This window comes from Cornus florida, unplaced genomic scaffold (assembly GCF_030987335.1).
Source record: "Cornus florida cultivar Cherokee Brave unplaced genomic scaffold, ASM3098733v1 CherokeeBrave_3.0.0_Hap2_Chr11, whole genome shotgun sequence".
NCBI lineage: Eukaryota > Viridiplantae > Streptophyta > Magnoliopsida > Cornales > Cornaceae > Cornus > Cornus florida.
The window spans coordinates 108841903-108864863 of record NW_026775581.1 but is presented as its reverse complement, the minus strand read 5'-3'; the positions used below and the strand labels follow the sequence as shown (position 1 = coordinate 108864863).

Sequence of the window (22961 nt, the reverse complement as noted above, 5' to 3'; positions counted from 1 at the left end):
GTCATTGAGTTTAGTTCATTTGAAAACAAAATTAGTAAAAATCCCAGAGTTAATTCAATTGACTATAGTATAACGATTGTGGTGAAGTCAAAGCCCTAAGATTTTCCCTCTCTGATATTTCAATTAAGTTTAATTTGCTTTAATTTAATATTTTGTTTAATTCAAGTTTGTTAAATCGTGACAACCAACAAACTCTTCAACCAAGTTTTCTGTAAACTATTGAATCTAATTTAAAGGCTAATACAAATTCTATCTTTATGTGGGTTCGACATCCTTTTTGCATAAAGCTATATCCTACACGATATCGTATGATTGCGAGAGACACATCAATAGGCCTTGATAAAAGGGGTTCCAAGTTCCTTGTTCTCGTATTATTCAGAAGGTTGATATTGTGGTGGCGGCTTTTAGGGTTTTCATAAACTTAGAAGGTGAAGATCCTGAGAAGAAAAGTGTCGTCCGTGACGATGAAGACGACAACAACACAGATGATATTCTGTGTCGTCATGAGTAGCTAATTCCTCTCTTAGGGCACTAATGTAACACATCTGATTACTATGGTTTGATTATTTTAAGTCTGGGATAATTTTAATATATATTATATTTCTTGATTGCATGATTATGAGCAATTGAGACAACTCAATTGGTTCTTTAAAGTTTTAATAGTTATTGAATAGTTATTACATTGTCTTAGATATAATTGATTCATTAACTATATTCAACCCATTTTTATTGGACAGTATCTGGTGGAGCCCTGCCGGACATAAAAATGGAGATCATGTAATGGTGTTCCAATGTTTTTTTTTATAAATGAATGTTTTCATATTATATGCTTAGGAAAAATGAATTATTTACAAAATTAGTTAAAGTTAGTAGGTGGATAGTTCATGCTAACCGCAGATAGGTTATAGTTAACTGCAATTTATAAAATATCTTTCTTTAAAACTCGAATTGAACGAATGTTATTGAGTTCAATTCATTTGAAATATAATTTGTTAAATTTTCGGAGTTAAAATAGTTAACCATAGTATGAAAGTTGTGGTGAAGTCGAAACCTTAAGATCTCTCTCTATCTCTGATCATTTTAGTTTAATTTAATTTAATTTTATGTTCGTGACAACCAACCATTCAATCAATTCAACTAGTTACCTATAAACCAAATATTAGTTAAAAACAAATCAAAGAAAACTCCTCTCCCTGTGGGATCGACACCCTCTATATAGTCCTATCCTACAGAGATTCGTACTATTGCGAGTGGTAATAAACTGAGCAGGCACCACTTATATGAATAAGTCATACAAAATATATCCTAACATACTTCAACTGAACAACATAACTTTTTATGAACAAGTGTCAACATTTTAATTAATATACCATCACATCTTTTTACTAACATTTCCACACAAATTTTACTGATAAAGTAATATGATGCATATACAAACATTCATAAATTTTTCAAACATGTGACACCACTTATATGAACACATCATACAAAATAAATCCTAACATACTTCAACTGAACAACATAATGTTTACAAAAAGCTATCAACAATTCATTAAATAAACGATCACAATTTTCTAACATTGACACTACTTATTACTATAACTAAGTTTGACATTCCAAATCAATTTCAATAAAACAGTACAATTAACTTAATTCCAATGCAACAGTAGAGATATCTCCACTATAAAATATATTAAGATTATCTCTCAATTTATTATCCACATGCTACTATAACTTAATTTGACATTCCAAATAAATTCTAATGCAACATTAAAATTATAAATTAAATTAACTTAATTTCAATAAAACAATATAGATATCTCCACTGAAAAATATATTATCTTTCAATTCCTAAAACCCTTAAATTGATAGTACAATACGAGGACAATGCATAAGGAATGTGTAATTTATGTAAAATAAATTAGACAGATATGAAAGCTAATATAATTAATGAATCGACCTATTTTGGGTAAAAAAATGATACTGTAATGTATATAGTAAAAGAGAAATAATTTCAATTCAAATATACCAAATTCATTACTTAATTTGGTTTAACAAAGATACCCACAAAAGATACGAAACACAGATCACGATAACCATGAACAATATAGAAACAAAAAATATAACAAGGTATATAGTAATAAATAAGGAAAATAACAAATATTTATAAATCACAAATGAACACTTATAACAGATAAATAAGACCATAGACTCTGTAAATTTAACATACCAAATTTATGAAAATGCAGATAAACAAACAAAATTACAAATATTGTATGGTGGACTTCTACGGAATGTATGGTGGCCTTCTGCTTCTCGCCAGAATGTATTGTAATACCCCGATATTGTAAAAAGGATTTATTAATTAAATTAATTTATATTATATTATTATTATTATTTTTAAGTGATTTGTTTTATTTAATTAAGTGCTTGATAGTTGTGATTTGTTTTATTTAATTAAGTGCGTAGGTAAATTGTATTGTTTTAATTAAATTATATATTTTGTAATTTTATTTGTTAAATTTATAAGGTGTTTGATTTGTGGAATGCTAGTTAGTGAATTGTTTATTTGATTTGCGTGATTTTATGTTGGTGTAACTTTATTTAATTTCATTATTTTAGGTATTTAAGTTATTTGGGTTGGGATTAAAGGAAGTTGGACCAACGGATGTGGTATTGGGCTTGAAGGAAGCCTTGTTGGGTTAATTGGTAAAGGCCCGTGGTTGTGAGGATATTTAATAATTATCTTTGCATAATTATACCTATATAATTACATGTGTATATTAATTCATTATTAAATCATGTGGAGGGGTATATATGTCAATATAATTATATATTGATATATATAGGTATATATAATTTATTTAACTAATGGTTATATATGGAAGGTAATATATATATGTTTATAGTAAAATATATGTATGTATATATATTATTTAAAAGATAAATATTATTTATTCTATGTGATAATCCTAATGGGAAAAGGATTTAGTTTTTGTATGTATATAAATAGACACATAAGACTTTAGGGTTAGGAGTTTTTCCACGTTAGAAAAATAAGAGAATTAGAGAGAGAAGAAGAAGGGCTAACGAAGAGGAGGCCGGATCAAAGAACGTAAGAGGAGACCGGATTTGGAAAAGAAAAGGCGAGTTCCTCTCTACTTCTCCTCTTAGAACTCATAAACTTATCACCTTGATTATCGAAATTATAATTTTATTTTATTAAATTAAATTATTATTCAGATTGGAGGAGCATATTTATTCTTTACAAAATTATAGAATTAAACATGTGAATATATGTATGCATTGTTCTGATAATTTAGATCTTGTATGTGAGGTTAGGTTAATTAAATTTTATTTTTGCTAAAATTTTTATATTTTGCGTTAACCTTGTGTAGCACGATTAATTAAATTAAATGGATTTTAATTTAATTGTATATGTTCATTTATGCCTAAAATAATAAATAGAGCTTTTGGGATTTTTCTGAGATTTCTGAACAATTTCTGAAATTAATTTATATTTTTAATGTTAATTTAGAAATTGTTTTATATATATATATATATATATATATATATATATATATATATATATATATATTAAATTGTTTAACAAACACACTGGAGGCGGCTAGTATTTGCGCATCAATAGGATTTTTATCCAGTGTGGTCGCGTACGTGGGAAAAGGGTGCACTCGTTGATCTAGGCCATAGGATTAATTTAATTTAGTTGGATTGATCTGGTGTGATGCGGTCCATTGTAAATTGATACACATGCGGCGTCAATGGTTAGATGTAGTTGATTAAGGGAGAGGATCCAGTGCATCGCGGCTTACCAAAAGCACCAAACAACAACCAATTAGGAGCTGCCAACACGCGCCGAGAGTGGCTCAGGCGCGTGAGGGCGCGTGCAGGCGCGTGGACGCGCCTGCCGGTAAGGGGAAGCGCGTGGAGGCGCGTGGGAGTAGTCTAGGGGTATGTGGCGGCGCGTGAAGGCGCGTGGGGATGCGTGTGAGGTCCTGGAAAGTTGCTTGAGACTCCGGTGAAGTTCCAGTATTTATCTTAAGCTTGTTAGGGTTAAAATTAATCATTAGAGGGTGTGTTCTTGATATTTTGAGAGCCTCAGAGTGTTACTAAGATACCTAGTAGCATTTAGTGGTATAAATATAATTAATTAAATATTTTTGCAATGAAAGGAGGTGTATATATGTGTATATATATGTAGATATGATTTTAAATAGTCAACGATTGGTATGGAATGTATGATACACACATATATATATATTATAAAATATATGTGTATATATATATTATTTAAGATTATTAAATATTATAAATCTTGTTTGGTATGACTTGATTCGTGTATGGTATGGTTGATTTAAAATCGTAATAGATACACGGTTATTAAATTAAGGACATGCTTATTATATGCATGTGAAGTCTATGTATAATTATACCTAGAGTTAAGTTTAAAGTTAATACATGGTTGAATTGTAGGCATGGATGAGTTGCCAAAGGCTTTGATATACTGCCTTATTGGTTATGAATAAATTTCATATGTGGGAAGCATGGTTAAATTGCTAATTAATTGTAAAAGTAAATATATTGAAGGAAGCATGGTTGAATTGCTAGTATATAAATAAATATATTTATAAATGGTATGGTTGATTTGCCGGTGCATATTTAAATTGCTATATGTGTAGATGACTAAATTACTGTTTAGGATGGAGTTAAGGTGAGTGGGGTTTACTTTATGAGAAAATTATAAAAGGGGGGCTTGGTCTAGGTATGACTAATAATTAATTATTGGTGAGTGGTTTTGACAATTTAATGCCCTATTAACTGGTAGGATTCTTGCACGATATATATAAGTATTTATATATATTTGTAGCATCGTATATTAAAGTTAAAGCTTAATTAGGGATGGTTTTGGTAAAGATGATCTGTTTATTGGTTTTCAGAGGCTTGGTAGAGAGAACTTGCTCGTAGGGTTTAACCCGCGATTTATTTTTCAGGTTGTAGAAGGTCAAGTCTCAAGGTTGAGGATCCGCAGCTGGAGGACTTATCCATTCCTTCTATTTACTTAAAAGTAGGATATTAGTTTTGTTTCAGTTGATATTAGTACTTATTTGGTTGAAATTCTAAATAGTAACTTTTGGTTAAGGGGTCCTTGAGTTACGGGATTCCCGAGTTGTAACCATTTGGAAGTTATTAATGGATTTACTATTAATTGGATTTCTTCAGCGTTTTATTTTATTCTTTATTTCATTTTGTAATCCGTGCTTGTTTAAATACTTTAATTGGTTTGATATCCCCTGATTTTGTGCGCGGACTTGATCAACCCGTGTTCCGAAATTAGGGGGTATTACATGTATGGTGGACTTATACTTCGTGCCGGAATGTATGGTGGAATTTTGCTTCTCGTCGGAATGTATGGTGCTTCTTGCCGGAATGTATGGTACTTCTCGTCGGAATATATGGTGCTTCTACTTTAAATAGGAGATTCTTTGAAAAGGGACAATGTTTTGCTTGTTTGATGAGGTTGTTGCCGGAATTTACGAAGCTTGGTCTTTGGCCGGATCAGAGAGACTTCAATTTCAAAGGGAGGTAAGCTTGGTCTTTGGCCGGATCAGAAAGACTTCAATTTTAAAGGGAGAGAGACCTAGAGGGAAATAAATATCCTTTTCACTAAAAGGGACACGTCACCGATTTACCTTTCCAAGTACAGCCTCCGGTGAGAGGTGACTTGGAGACGATTTTTTTCCCATTTTACCTCCCTGAACTACAAAATCGAGTAAGTACCACAATTATCAGAAACGTGCATATTGCCCCCTGCCAGTCACTTTCGGCACATTTTCGGCCGACGTCATTGTACATTACAAAAATGTCCATTATAATTAACATTTTATAAAAGGCAAATAAAACTAAAATTGTGAAATACCCTTAATACCCTTCATATTATATACCTCTTTTATGGCTAAAATTGCTAAAATTTCTAAGTGTTTTAGTTTAGAGACATTCGGTGCTTAGAAAATGAAAGAGGCAAGGTCGCGATGCTAAGGTTTGTGTGACTGCAATTTAGGGGTTCTAAACTACGATTTCTAGGGTTTTTTTGGGGAAATTTTTGGACAGTGTTGAAGATTGAAAAAATTGGGTTTGTGATAATGGATCATGAAAGAAGGACATTGTTATGATCGAAATATAATTCGAATTTGCGCTGCAGAGTTGTCTAAAAATCATGATCATTGGTAAGGCAAAATTCGCTATGATTTATTGCTCTTAATAAAGAATTGTTCATTTCTTGTGGTTTTGAAGAAATTAAGAAAACAGAGGAAGTGAAAGCCGAAACAAAGTACCCTTGAGTTCAGCAATTATCTGCCTGGAAATAAAGTCTCTGTATCACCAGAAAAGTTTCTTCTCTTCCGGAGAAACAAGGTTGAACTAAACTATTCATGATTTTCAAGCTAATTTAATTTCACCATATTACAATCAGTCTACGCTGTTAGATTCGTGATCTCTTATATATCTGTCGCTTCTTGTTCTATTTCATTTGTTGCAGTAGTAGGCAAATCGCTTTCGCACAACTCCTCGACCTCCTTCGAATCACATTTACCTTCTGAGCTCTTCTCGTGAACGACATATCATCAAAGGGACTTTGATCAATTTGATTGGATGATTACTTCATTAATTTCATCTTTGTTTTCTCTTTGTGTATGCAATTATGTTTGTGTATATATATATATATATATATATATATATATATATATATATATATAGTGTCTTAAGTTGGAAAATACTATTATGGAACTATCTTTTTAAAGGAGATTGAAATGAAATTCTAACTTATTTATTTATTTATTATTTTGCTTAATTAAATGTATGACAATTGATTATCAAATCAATGTGCAGGAGCAACCATTTTTTGCTTTGACAAATAAGGGGCTTCCTCATTATTATTATTTTTTTAAATAAATTTTTTTCCTAAAAAATTTATTGTAAATAAATAATAATAACTAAAAAATTTATTGTAAATAAATAAGAGAGTTAAAAGCTTTAATTTAGTTATAAAAAAATACTAGTAATTATGTATCGTTAGAGTTTTTCTTTTCACTTTTTATTTATTGTGATCCTTTAAATTCCTAATTATAGAAGTTAAAATAAATTAGCACATATAATATTAAACACCTAATTGCGCCTAAACTTTTTACTTCAGATTTGTTTGTTAAAACTAATGGAAAAAGGTTCTTACAGCAAAAAAGGTTATAACAGTCACATTAAAGGACAATCTTGGAATTATAAAAAAGGACAAATAGTTGGCCAAAAAGTAGCCGGAAGTGACTAACAGGAAGTAAGTTGCACACTTTTTTTAATAGTTGTGGTACTGACTTGCTCGATTTTGTAGTTCAGAGGACTAAAATGCCGATTTTTGATAATTGAGGGGGGTTTTATGCTTTTTAATTTTTTTTTTTTTTACTTGAAAAATGTAATCATTAAAAAGAGATATCCAAGTTATTAAAAACAAATACAGTGGTAACTAGTATAGTAGTATTAATATAGATTCCTTTGAGTTTTACCTTCATTTAGAATTCCTTAAACTAATCATTTCATTTAGGAAATTTAAACAATATAGTGTATATTTCTTGGCCTGTATTTTTTTTAAAAAAATTATTTATAATAACTTTTATATTTCAAATTATCCTAGTTTATGTATCTCCTATGATAAAATAAATTATAATTAATCATAACTTAAATACATTTTTTTTCATGTTGATGAGAGATTAGACAGGTTTAAGTAAAATTTTGTTCGTAAAGTCGAGTTGAAAATTTTCAATTCTACTCTGGTTTGAGTTAGACTTTGCAAATGGGTTTGAAAAAGTAATATTATAATATGATAACTTGATTTATCATAATTATTATTATTCTTGTTTTAATTTCATATGGATGGAGTTTGCGAGTACATGAATGAATGATATATTTTTTTCATTATTTCTTATTATACATTGTGTTTTTTTAAAAAAAAAAATTAAATTTCTTAATTTCACGTAAATTTAAATGAAAAAAAATAAAAATAAAAATATTTTTAATTTCTTAATTTCACGTAAATTTAAATGGATTTTCTTCTTATTTACTTTTGAACAAACACCACTTTTTCTTCATCTTGGACAGAGTTGATTCCTTGTTATAAAAAATAAAATAAAATAAAGGATAAAGTACAGCCACACCTGCTGAAGTTTTACAAAAAGATACTACCTATTTTTTGGACAAAAACACTCCCTGAATGTTCAAAATGGATAAAGACACCCCTTTACATGAGAAATTGCCCAAATTACCCTTTGACCATTTATGAGATTTTTTTAACTTTACAATTTAATAAATTGGACCAATCTACCCTCATGAACAATTTATGCATAAAAAAAAACTTTATACTGTTCACTTTTTTTTTTTTTTTTTGTTATTTACTTTATAAATATTCCAACTTCTTAGAAGTATAGACGTCAAAAATTATTTTTTGATCCAATATATATATTTCAAATAAATTATATTTTGTTATTACTCCTTTTTTTTTCTTTTTTATTTTTAAATTAAAATGCTTAATTCTTTCATCTAAAAAATTAAACCAATCCCTTTTCCTTAGAAATAAAAAATATGGTACCAGTATAACTTTATGCATCTTAAATTATATATCAAATATTATGCATTTCCCAATATAAAAAGGAAAAAAAAAAATAATAAAACAAAGGAAAAAAAAAAAAAAAAACAAAGGCATGCATAAAGTTAAGATGCATAAAGTTATACTGGTACCTATTTTATTTTATATTGAAAAATGCATAATATTTGATATATAATTTAAGATGCATAAAGTTATACTGATACTATATATTTTTATTTTTAAGGAAAATAGATTGGTTTAATTTTTATGAAAGAATTAAGCATCCTAATTTAAAAATAAAAAAGAAAAAGAAAAGAATTAATAACAAAATATAATTTATTTGAAAAATATGTATTGAATCAAAAAATTATTTTAGACGTCTATATTTTTAAGAAGTTGGGACATTTATAAAGTAAATAACAAAAAAAAAAAAGTGAACAATATAAATTTTTTTTTTTTGTTACTTTTTTTTTTATGTATAAATTATTCATGAGGATAGATTGGTTCAATTTATTAAATTGTAAAGTTAAAAAAGTCTCCTAAATGGTCAAATGATAATTTGGTTAATTTTTTTATGTAAAAGGGTTTCTTTGTTCATTTTTTTATCTACAGGGAATGTCTTTGTTCAAAAAATAAATAAATTTTTTCTGAGTTTTTTTTTTTTTTTTTTTTTGTCAAACTTTAATGGGTGAAAACAAACTCACAAACAGCAATAGGATATGGATGGTCCCATGGGCCATGTGAGAGAGGTAGTCGAGCCCCAGTTCGGTGCTGTGTATTCGGATTGAATAAGGATTCTTGTCTGTATCACCAGGAGTCAAGTGCTAGCTTGAGAGAACCTCCATTTGTCCGACATTAATCCAAAAAAGCCTGTGTCTTTAACATCGTGAGGCTCTCATTTCGTTGCAAATCTCCAAAGCACTCGCTCACAATTGCAATTCTCTCTCTCTCCACTTCTTTCCTACACCATATCTTCTATATATCTCAACTCAGACTTAAACATAGTCCGATATTTTCTTCATTGTGTAACATGGTGGAAAGAAAAACACTATAATATATATACATATAGTTCCAGTAGTTACCCTGTTTCATTCAATTCTGCTTTTCCCACTCAAGAAATACAAAACATATTTTCAAATATTTGTAATACATATAGGGAGAGGGGAGAGAGATTGGGTTTTCTGGTTCTTGTGTTTGGTAGAGAGAGAGAGATTTGATTAATAGATTAAAGTGGGCGTGTTTGGCTGGCCATAGTCATAGAAAGATTCCTTTCTATCTGATCTAAATTTTCCTTCCTGTTTTGGTCAACGTTCAGAAGAATACAAAAGGTTGAGAAACTTCACAAAGTAAAATTGGGCTTTGCTTTCAATTATTTGTTGAGTCTGTTACAAGGGAATTGGTAATTGATGACCTTCCAGTGTTTCTGATTGGCTCACTTATCGCCAAATTGCAATCTTTTGTTGAGAAAAAAGCCATCCCTGTTCCACCAAAAGTTTTCAAAGTTTTGGAGTTTCAAAAGAAACCATTTCTTTCGGGTAGGTGAAAAAGCCCTTCTGGGCGTGCTTTTGAGCTTTTTGGTTACAGCTGATAACTTCGGTTGGTGATTGACTAGAGAGAGAGATGGGTTCCTACGGGATGCTGGCGAGGAGGGCTTTAGAGACTGATACACCCGTTATGGTTCAGGTATATTCTCCATTCATCAAAAACCCTAAATTGGGTTTCCATTTTTCTTTGTTGGGCGTGTTTTCTTTTTGGAATTAATCAACCTCTGTTAGGTCTCGTCAGCTGTGTTTGTTCCTTGGTTTTCTCTCTCTCTCTCTCTCTCTCTATATATATATATATATATATACACACACATATATATGCATATGTATGTGTGCATACTTGTTGTATATACACTGAAATGTGTGATGTTGTTTTGATGGTAAATGTGTTTTGCATTTCCAGATACAGGAACTGATCCGAGGTGTTAAAGATGCTATGTCTCTAGCTCAGGTTTGTTTACTTTCTTTGATGTTTCTTGAAATAGTAGTTAACAAGTTTTATTATTATTAGCCTTATGAATATGGAGTTCGAGAAATTGAGGAACGTGTACGCTTGTCTTGTCTCCCAGCTCTTAATTTATCACTATGTTTATTTTTTTATTATTTTAATTCTCGAGTTCATGGGCAATTTTTTTTTTGGCACCAATTTGAATTTGTTAAGGTGCTTAAAGTTATGGTAACATTTCTCCTTTTTTTCTTTTATTTTTCTTTTTAATTTGGGGGAGGGGTTTTATTGTTTGCTATATCTGGAAAAAAATACTGTTCTTAGCCCAAGTCGTTAAGGGGCATGTGAAGGGCTTGGAATGATGATCCTATTAAATATGTTTTTGAACCCCTTGGTAATTTTGATGGTTTTTACATGGCATTTTTTTTTTTTCCTTCTCTTTTTGGTGTTAAGTTGCCTCTTTGTATTTTAAACAGAAAGTAGAACAAAAGAAGCATGTTTTGTTAATCAAACTGTGACAGAAACTTCCTTTTAGCTTCACAGTTAGTATGGCACATTGATTTTCAAGCCTATAGATAATTGTTGCCAAAATTTGAACTATCGTGCTACAGTTATTCTTTCAGTTAGCATACTGCACCATATTGGTTGCATTAATCTTTTGAAAGAAATGGAATTGCTAGCATTTGTCTTTTTGAGAATCGGGGAGTGGTCTTCTGTTTAGGGTACTGATGGCCGTAGATTAAGACTTGTTAAATAGTTGGTCAACATATTACATTTCAACCTCCTAAACGATCTCTATGATTCTAACCACTAACTAATAAGATTATTTTTGTTTTTGGCTTGTGAGAAGTTGGTGTTGCATGCTCTGAAAACCATTTGGTGAACTTGTACAAGAAGTCTAAATCTGATGAGTTTTCATGTTGTGTCCAATTTTCTTTTACATTAATATGCAACATTGTTTTTATGTGAGCACTGACGAGTCATTTTGTCTAGTAATAATTGAGGAAGTCCTTGTTTTTTTTATGGCTAGTATTGATGTTTAGGGTTAGGAAGAACAACAAGCATAAACTGGTTGTTACAGTACAATATGACATGGTTTTACGTGGTTCTGGGACTGGAAGCTCATTTTGTACTACCTCTTCTGTTAAGTAAAACAGGACTTCTTCACAATGCACTTCCATTATTTTGTAAGCTTCAAATTTTAAATATAAAGTTCCTACGCCTTAGAATCAAATAAAATAATCTACATAAAATGGTCAATATAGATTTCAAATTGAAAGGATTCACGACTGTTATGAATTCTAATGTTAAATTAGTATGCGTGGTTACAGAAAGTACTTCAAAGTGAATTGAATTTTGCTCCCTTACTGCATTTTTGCATTTAAGATCAACTGGAAATTTCTATGCTGCTGTCTTGGCAGTTGGCACTATCTCATTCTTCGATCACATTCTTATGTAGGGGGTAGTGTATTGGCAACCACCCAAGTTGGCACTGGAAAAGGTGAAAGAACTTGTATGGGAGCCTTCAATTAGTCGCTATGGTGCTGATGAAGGTCTACCTGAGCTCAGGGAGGCATTGGTAAAAAAGGTATAATCAATTGATTCTAATGTTTCCGGTTAAAGACTTGTGTTGTGGTTTGAAAGATTGTTTAGAAGGTTAAACACTACCAGACTTGGTACTGTGAGATTCATGGTTCTGTTGTTGACCATTGCTACTTTTAATTGAATATACAGTAGCGTCATATTATTGTTGGGTTTCATCAAATCAATACCGCAGAGGACTTTGCCAGTTAGGTTTTGATTCCTGGTATATGTGGGATGGCATGTGCACGTATAATCTGAACCCTGTCTACTATATCAATGGGCAACAGAAGTTTTCTTTTCTTCTGAGTCTTCTGAAGTTACTTTTCTTTGTTTTGCAGCTGCATCAAGAAAACAAGTTATGCAAATCTTCAGTGATGGTTACTGCAGGTGCAAATCAGGTGAGCAGGTCTCCTTTTGATGTTGTTTTCTTTTAGTGTGAGGTAGCAAAAAAAGATTGGTTGGTTTCTGGGAAGAGGGTCTAAGATTCGCATTAGACATACTTTTCTGTTATACAGGGGGAGACAATGAGGAGTGAAATGCCCACAGGTGGCCTCACTGTGCATCTAAGCGAGCTTTATATCTCTTGGTTCCTTGTAGTAATTAATGTCAAACACACTTCCTTTTCTCTTGATTGAGCATTATGGTGCATAATTTCCCTGAGAATTGTTGTGACTAATAAAAAAAAGTGACGAGAGAAATGAAACAGGAAGAACACAAAGATATTACGGGGTTCATCCACTAGGCCTACATCCACGGCACAAAGAGCCGAAGGGGCTACATCACTTTTATTATATTCTCTCTTTTCATACACAATGCAATGGTGGAGGCTCCTCTATATAGGAGAATAAATGATGAAAGTGGAAAGAGAGAGAAAATAGGAAACAACTTCAATACTGGAGGATTTTTCTGCACTGATTCCTCTAGTAATTAGTAAATCTTCTATACTCCCCCTCAAGTTGAGCATGAATGCCCAACTTGCCATTGAGATCACGATTAGCAGCAAGTGCGAATGATGAAGAGGTGCGACAAGATGACAAGCTTGTTTGGTGTTGCTATTAGAATAAAATAAAAAGCGCTTTTGTCCGTACGACTATCAAAAAATTGCTGCCGGAAGAACGCATGTTATGTGTTTCATGACACATTATATTAAGTACTTTTCACATTTAAATTATTCTTTAGTTTGTTTGGTAATAATATTTTTTAAAAACACTTCTATTGCTAATTTTATAATAATATCCTTTAATAAGAGGTTACCATATTTGATAATAGCAACTTTATGAAGGAATGAATGTACTTGTCTTTATAAAATCTAAAAAAGGACAAAATTGTCTTAAGCAAAAAGAGTTACCTAAAACATTTAGCCTCTGCAGTTTTAAAAGCTTCAAAATCTAGTTTCATGCAAACGCTCTACTAAGCTAAAATTGGTAACTATTAAAAGCGCTTTACCAACAGGTCAGCGGTTTAGCGGTACCAAGCCCCTACTTCTCAAAGAGAGGTCAGGGGTTTGAACTTCCGTGGAGGCATGTGTATGTGAGTACCAACTAGGAAAAAAAAACACTATTAAAAGTGCTTTTAATGGTTATTAAACACATTTGAACCCAATTTTTTAATAAAAGCACTTTTAAGTAGTTGAAAAGCAATCCTGAATGGGCTCGACGTCAATAAAAATGGATCGGGAGATCCGAGACAAGTATCAGCACCAATGGTAATAGCGACAATGATGTCAACAACGATAGAATACCACAAACGCAAACCAAGAATAAGATAATAAAAGTTGCCGGAGACATGACGAAGGCAAAGAACAATGCCACCGAACACGCCGGCAGCCCCAAACAAGTCACAAATAGCCCCTTGTCACATTTAAGAAGCTAAGAGAATAACCCAAAATAAGGGTCCGGACCTAGAAAGAGATCCTCCCTACATTATTGCACATACTATGCTACTACCATAGGGTTTTTCTATACTAAACAATCACAACAAGAGAGAAGAGAGAAACTAGGCTCTGATACCATGTTGTGAATAATATGATATAAGTGAAGAGAGAAATGAAACAAGAAGAATACAAAGATATTACATGGTTCAACCACTATGGCTAACATCCGTGGCACAAAGAGCCCAAAGGGCAACATCACTTCTATAATATTTTATCTTTTCATACACAATACAATGGTGGAGGCTCCTCTATATAAGGAGAAGAAATGATGAGAATGGAAAGAGATAGAAATAGGAAACAACATCAATACTTGAGGATTTTTTTCCATTGATTCCTCTAGTATCAGTAAATCTTTAATAATAAGAAACAACATCAATACTAGAGGATTTTCCTCCATTGATTCCTCCGGTAAATCTTCAATAAGAACATAGAACTCAATGCACCTAAGATAGCCCAGTTTTTTTCTTATGGTGGTTTCAACTTCTTATCCTAATTTCATATGAATCTTTTAGATGTTATGATTTTTCAAGTGACAGGGATGAACTCCCCTGCAGATTTTAGTAGACTGGAATGCAGAAGGTACAATTGAAGCCATATGTAGGAACAAAAAATGGGTGCATGCGTGCGTATGTACGTAATTATGTTGCATTCTTCACTCTTTTGGAAAATTTCCGGATTAAAGTTTGGGTTCCATATATCCGAGATGTGATCATCATGTATATTCTCTTTGGTTTATAATCTCTCAGCATTTTATCTGCAAGGGATGACTTTAAGTTTCACTTTATTTTTCATGGTTTTCGGAAATATAATATTTTTCATTTCTGCGTGTAGCTAAATTTGTCAAATTCCATCCATTCTTTCAAAATTCTAAGGAAAAATATTCACCCATTTAATTGCAGGCATTTGTGAATTTAGTTCTTACATTGTGTGATGCTGGGGATTCTGTAGTTATGTTTGCACCGTACTACTTCAATGCTTACATGTCATTCCAGATGACTGGTGTTACTAACATTCTGGTGGGTCCTGGTAATCCAAAGACACTTCATCCAGATGCAGGTTAGAAGCTTTATAAACTGTTCACTCTGTATGAGTATTACCCTAAAAATTATTACATATCTTTTCCTTATTCTATTCCTTGTTGAATCTTGTTGAGTATTTTCCCAACTGACTTAGATACCGAAATAATGTCTTATACCTAAAAGGTAATTAGTCAGTGTTTGTCCTGGTTAATCGAGGGTCCATGTAGGGCAAACTGGGTATTGTTGTTTTGATTTAATTTTGTACAAACTGGCTGTTGTCAGACTTAAAACAACGTTCACGTGCTTAACAACCTGAAGGTCCTGAATGGTTACTACTGGATCAATTAATGGTCAAATAATGTCTTAAATGATTTAAATTGTTATTGTACAGAGGAGAGATCTTTTTGGGAATGTTATGCAACGAGCATTGTGGGCTTCAACTTTGAAATTTGAATTGCAGAATTATAATTTGATGCTTGAAGCTTTGTGCCAACTTTTATTATTTTTATTTATTGTTATGGGGCAATATTTACTTGGTTGAAAAGTGTGAAAATGTGGGGTTGAATCTGAGTGGCTACTTTTGGCAACAATAATGTCAAAGGTTTGGTATGTCTGCAGTCTAGCCCTCTCAGCACTCCGCATTGGTGGGATCAACTCTACGTAATGATTTACACAGTAGTAATTCAGTGATTCAGGCATTGCTGGCAATTTCTATACTTCTTGTGGAAGCACATTTCCAGTTGCTTCTGCATTGTATGTACAAAAATGTGTGCTGTCAAGATATTATCTCGACAAAGTTCAACAGGAAACTGGTCTATTGATTAGTCAAGTAATAGATGTTTTCATGCACAGGTGTGTCTATGATGCAACCATAATAATTTGTTGTAATAAAAGTATTGAAAATTGATTATTATAATATATCAGTAAGGCATGGCTGAAAATAAAATAAAAGACTACAGGTTCTTCCTACCTTATGCATATTTATGTTGATCATTTATCAGTATTTCCTTGATTTTCAGACTGGTTAGAAAAAACTTTACGGGAGACGAAACCAACGCCAAAGCTTGTTACTGTTGTCAATCCAGGCAACCCATCTGGAACCTACATCCCGGAGCCTCTTCTCATGGTCTCTCTCTCTATCTATATGTGTGTGTGTGTGTTGTTGTGCGTGTGTGGAACTTGTTACTCATTGTCAATTGAGTGTTGAGAATGAGCTTTTTCCCCCTTCTTAGTTTTAAATTTTTGTTGAATCCTCTAATTATTTGTTTCATTTCTTTCAAGTAGAGGATTTCAGATCTCTGCAGAGATGCTGGATGTTGGCTTGTTGTAGATAATACATATGAGTAAGTATACACTTTCTTCTTTCCCGAAATACTTAGCATAACAATACTTTCTCTTGGTGATCTCTTTACAGTGTTTGAAGATATAGCTGATGACTGTGCTAGAATAAAAACATGTAGAGATCATGAGTTAAATGTGAATGGCCATATAACATGGATTGTCTGATTTTCTGATCTTTTCATCAAGCCATATTAGAGCTTGTTGGTCTTTTGTGTTATAAGTGCTAGGATTTATGCCTTTTCTTATTTTACTGCCAGGACAAATGGATATTAAATTAGGGTCTTAGATGGCAGCATATAGTTGGCCCCCATAAGATTACTCATCATAATTTTGAACTTACCTGAATCTCGTGTCCTTATGCGTAGCCTTTTACCTCATTAAAATAGTGAAATAAATGTTATTTTCTCATACAATAATTATTTGGCTAGTCACCTAGAACTTTGCACTATGTTATAAGATGTAGGTTCTTTATCATTTTGCATCATTTCTGGACATCAAGTTGAAAATGGGTTGACTACACTGATCTCCGATTGTGATACCCCTGGATTTCCGAATACTGTTTGGCCAGGCCCACGCCCAAATACCCGAGAATATAAAAAACAAATAGGTAATAATCGAACACAGAATATAAGAGGATAAATAAAAATAAATAAAGATGCTGAAATGAACACTAAAATGATAATCCAATAAATCCTCAGAATAAATTTTCATTAAATAATAAAATATTCTGATACAATAAATCTTCCAATACAATTCGGGAATCCATACTGCGTGGACCCCTAGAAAAAAACACAACTGAATAAGTAACTATAATGACTGTCTACATCTAAAAGATGAAACATAAATGAATCTCCTAAGTAGACTCGGAAGAGTGAAGTAGACCGATTCCTGCTCAGCACAAACAATCCTTTACACCTGAAGAACACCTGAAAAATAATGGTGGGTCAGGCCCACAAACAAGTTCTACTCTACTACAGTCCAAGCAGAGATCCGATACACGTAACATCCTAGTCAACTCAACAATAACTAGTAGTCCGTATATATATATAAATACACATTAAAGGAACCTCACTAGATTATAGGGTTGCCTCAACCTGAATAGTAGGCAACATGCAAAACGCACATATAGTGGGTATGAGTACCTAGACCTACCAGGGCACACAACTACACTATATCTAGCTACACATCCCTGGCAATATACGCACCCTAATTACTGATCCTGAGGTTCAAGCTCATATCATGGCATATATATATATATCATTCATCCTATCCAATATAAAGTAATCCACTATGTATCATCCAACTTGTTCAGTTGACCTGATACGAAAATAAGTAGGACTTAACATTTTAGTTAATCCATTTCTTTATACAAAATAGGTAGGACTTAACTGATAAGTTAATCCGTCCCTAGAGTGTCACCATCCCATACTGGTGCACTACATCCACAAATCCAATAATTGATGTAACAAATAAAATAATACATTAAATAATCCAAAAATTAACATAATAATATAATATCATGCTATCACATAATAGGAATGACTTATAATTTATTTAAGCTTCGTACATCATATATCCACACAAACTGAATCTTAAACATGCTGATATTTTATTATACAGTCAAGTAAGCATTCTCCATATACAATTCATGCTACTCATTTAATCTCAATTGCCAGAACAATTTAAAAAGATTAAATCCATTCATTCCTCAAAGAATCCAAATAGCATGCATTGTTATATTTAAGTCTATTTATTTAAACTTATACCTAGTCCGTATTTAATGTTCAGGACCCTTCAAAATCAATTAAGTTAATTTAAACACTGTTTACGTAAATTCTCCAGGTAAGGCTCGAGCTTTTATCCTGATAGCTCGAGCTTCTTATCCATGGCTCGAGCTTTCCCTCCATGGCTCGAGTTTTCTGTCCATGGTTCGAGCTTTACGTCAATAGCTTGAGCTTTCGGTCCATGGCTCGAGCTTTACATCAATGGCTCGAGTTTTACATCCAAGGCTCGAGTTTTTCAGCTATGGCTTGAGCTTTCCTTTCAAGGCTCGAGCTTTTCATCCATAGCTCGAGCTTTGCTTCCAAGGCTCGAGCACTGTAACAACGCATCAGCCCAGAAATTCTACTGTGTATTCATTCTTCATTGTTAAGAATTCTAAGACATGCTACTAAGCCCCATCAGTACACAAGTATGAAATTACATCATTATAACATTTAGAAATCCACAAAGAAATCAAATCTAACTTATGAATTTATCAATTCACACAACAAGAATAACCATAAAATATAATTTATAAATTTATGTTCTAAACCAATTCTAATCATGCAAAATTATTCAAATTTAATATTTAAGCATCCTGGAATTTCCTAGGCATGTATAGAAACACAAATCAAAGGGAAAGAAATAGAAAAAGAACTTGCCTTAAACTTTCGGATCGAAAGTTAAACTTCTTCTTCCTTGATCTTCTTCTCTAAAGGTTCTTCTCCTCCTTTCTTCCTCTTCCTCATTCTCTCTCTAACTCTATCTTTCTAAAATATATTACGTGATATATTTCTAGCCCCTTTTTACAATCCTAAAGTTATATATTTATAGACTAAATAATAACCCTACTCCTTTTTCCAATCCAAGTTAACTTAATAAAAAAATAATAAAAATAAAATATTTAAAAGGTAACTTAAATATGTTACGTATATAATCTATGTATATCCTTATTATATAAATAAAATATATTCATCAGATTATTTATTAATATTAAAGTTACCATAATATTAAAAGGTAACTTAAAACATGATACGTATAAAATCTATGTATATCCTTATTATATAAATATATAAAATATATACATCAGATTATTTATTAATACTAGAGTTACCATAATATTAATTAACACATTATTTTTCTTTTATATATATATGTATATACATATATATCTATATATATACATATACGACTATCCATAGGTAATTATCCATACCCATTAAACCTCCCATCCAAGTAGTCCATGGGACCTAATTGGTTGGCCCATTACTACTAACCATAACCATAAAATAAAATAAAATAAAATAAAACATTTAATCATTTAATCTATAATTAATTATAATTAATCAAACACATTATTTAAGCACACAATCTAATAAACAAATAATACAAATAACACTTAGGCAAATAGCCAATTAATCAAGTAACACTTAATCCAATTAAACACATAAGCAAATAGTCAAATAATTAATTAAACAATTAAAACAACAATTAAAACAAACAAATAAATACTGAGACTATCTTTTAAAATTAGGGGTATTACACCGACCAACGAAATTCAAATGTTTGGTATGTTTTATTTATGATACACCAACTCACTCTTCAAGAAATGGCAATTTACAATTGGGGTATCAACTCTTGTGCTATTTGCCATTTGCAACTGGTGTATTAACTATAAAGCAGTAAAATGAGTTGTCACTTATGAATATTCTGTCTCGTTCTGTTGCAGCTCACACAAATTTCCCAAAGTTTCTCTATTTGCTTATTTTTATGATGTATTATTATTATTTTTTTGATAAGTATTTTTATGATGTACTGTAATTGTATCATCAAAGTGTTTACCCGGAAAGATATAGTACTGTATAGGAGTTCTAACAATCACATATGTAGGTACTTTATGTATGATGGTCTGAAACACTCCTGTATAGAGGGCAATCACATAGTCAACATTTTTTCCTTTTCTAAAGCTTATGGAATGATGGGATGGCGAGTTGGATATGTAAGTAATGTTTACTCTTCCCTGTGCATGTTGCTATTGATTGAAAATCATTAAGATTCTAGAGCTTATGCATTCTCTCATTTCACCGCGTCTTTTACTTTTAAAAATCATTTATTTCCTAGAGGACCACAAAGAAGCAGAAGTGGCTGTTCTGGCCAGAATATATATTCAAGCGAAGCAGCTATACTTCACTTTCCTTGGACTACACTACTAGTGATTCATTGAAGAAGTCACCATGTCATATTGTGGTGGATGACTCCGTGCAGCACTAGCATTCTTTTTCTTCTGTATATGCTGTATTGCTATATAAAATGCATATTATTGAAATAAGCTTGAATTTATGAGGTTTGTTCTTCGGCAAAGAGCTGTTATTTACTTCTGAAATTTCTTCCTAAAAAGTAAAAATGTTCTCAAAAGTCAACTATCCAAGGAGGGGATGCAACCCATGCTACATTAGTTTGGAAAACGAACACCATTTGGAATATAGTTTAACCCATTACAACCATCATGTTTGACCTGATCAGTTCTTATACTATTCCATCATCCTAACCATTTTTGAAAATAATAAAAACCTTGCATAATTTTTTGTGTAATGTGAATAACTCTTATCTTTTAATTATGAGTGCTTAATATTAGACTACCACTTCCCTCAAGAGCTTAAGTTGTTGAGCAATGAGTCTAGTAATATATATTAAGCTCCAACACCCTCCCTTGCGTTACCCTGTAGACAGACCAGGCAACTGTTGTATGTTCAGAGGCAAGTGAACAGACCGAACAGAACAGATTGAAACAGAGAAAGAGAACAGGAACAAACACAGATGGCGAAATTTGAACCTGAAACCTTCTAGGTTGAGACTCTCAGGCTATGTTAGACTACAAATTGTCCTTAAAGTTTAAGCTGGTGAGAAAATGGCTCAATAATGTATGTCAAGCTCTAAAACTTGCTACTTCAATCCATAGGCCTTACCGTCTCAATCTTAAGATCTTATTCCGTAAAGGAGAAGTCTTCCAGTTGTAGCCAGAAGTTTTATCATTTCATACTATTGATGCCTTTTCTTCTCAAATCACACTGTTATGCCAAAAATATTCACATATATATCGCATTCCTGTGTAGTAACGGATTAGCATAGACGGAATATCTAAATTTACCAAACAGAAAAGTGGTAGGACAATTTGGCAGAGTGCTTGGAGGAGAACTGCAGGAACAGAAAAAGGGTTAATAAGGAGTAATTCTCCATGTATGAATTAAGATGAATCACCCTTGCCTCTTAAAAGGGAGTATGAGGGTTCAAGCCCCCCTAATGGGGCAAAATAATGGATGCTTGAATAGAGTAATCCCCCTTCCGCATTTTCTTCCTCCTCTTCCACCTCTTTCTTTTATCTTTGGCCTATGTTCTTTCGTGTTCCGCTGATCCCATGTTACTGATACGAGATCATAAGTTAAATATTGTTGTTAGAACACGCTCCCAAAGCTTAAGTTGTTAAAGCACGGGTTCAACAATGCATATCAAGTTCCAAGACCCACCCTCAGGTGCAACGGCATTTTGCATGTGGTGAGGCAAACAAGCCAAACCAAAATCATACGAGCGCAAACTTGCATACCAAATTGGGGAGCAAACACATAGAGAGAGATTTGAACCTAAGACATCCTAGAACCAAAGCTGATACCATCTTAAGTTAATAAAGAATGGGCTCAACAATTCATATCAAGCTTTACTACCTACCTTTTAAACCTCAATGATTCTTGACTAGACAGTACAGTGCCTTTTCTAAATCAGATTTAAGTTGTTGTTTTTGATTCTAGATACACTTGCATTTTATTTCTCTTGCATTAAAATTGGAAATATGTTTTTGTGATCACATTCTTCATAATTTGTTTTTGCTGTAATTAATCCAATACAAGTGCTGCTAATATGAGTGTATTGTTTTCATGCATGCAGATTGCATACCCTACAGAAGTGGAGGGTTTTGGAGCTCAACTCCTTAAAGTTCAGGACAACATACCGATATGTGCTTCTATAATCTCTCAACGGCTGGCCCTTTATGCCTTAGAAGTGGGCCCTGAATGGGTCACCGAACAAGTGAAAGACCTTGTCAAGAATAGAGCACTAGTCCTAGAGGCATTATCTCCCCTGGGAGAGGATGCTATAAAAGGAGGAGAAGGTGCAATTTATCTGTGGGCAAAACTTCCAAACAAATATCTAAATGACTTTGAAGTAGTTCGGTGGCTTGCTCGAAAACATAGGGTGGTTGTGATCCCAGGAAGTGCATGTGGTTGTCCAGGGCATGTTAGGATCTCATTTGGAGGGTTAATAGAGGATGTCTGTGGAGTTGCTGCAGGGAGGCTGAGAAGAGGGTTAGAGGAACTGGTGAGAGATGGAATGATCGAGTGATTGTCCTTTAACAATCAATTCAATATTGAAATTTAGTCCAGATCAGTTAGTTGCTGCAAATCCACGAACTGTTGTATTCTCATCCTTAATAATTGGGGGATTTCTGTTGCCAAATTCATCCAAGTACCCATGCATGTATTCCCATACTCATTGATCATGACTACACACAAAAAATTGTAATGATCCATGTATATACATTTGACTACATATGAAATTCCGCCATTGTAGGCCAAAATGTGTGTATGCTCAATTCCAATAAGTGAAAAATTCTCCTGACATTGAACCAGGTCCATGG

At 32.5% G+C, this 22961-nt stretch overlaps 1 protein-coding gene across 1 annotated transcript; it reads left to right on the top strand.

Moving 5' to 3' along the window:
- The first annotated feature begins 9472 nt into the window (after positions 1-9472).
- LOC132286129 (aromatic aminotransferase ISS1-like) lies at positions 9473-22952 on the top strand. The gene is made up of 10 exons (XM_059788395.1): positions 9473-10182; positions 10260-10330; positions 10595-10642; positions 12096-12224; positions 12559-12618; positions 15053-15209; positions 16192-16298; positions 16457-16515; positions 20165-20273; positions 22214-22952. Exons 2-10 carry the CDS (start codon positions 10268-10270, stop codon positions 22664-22666), a joined length of 1185 nt encoding a protein of 394 aa, XP_059644378.1. The 5' UTR covers positions 9473-10182; positions 10260-10267; the 3' UTR covers positions 22667-22952.
- Positions 22953-22961: the final 9 nt, after the last annotated feature.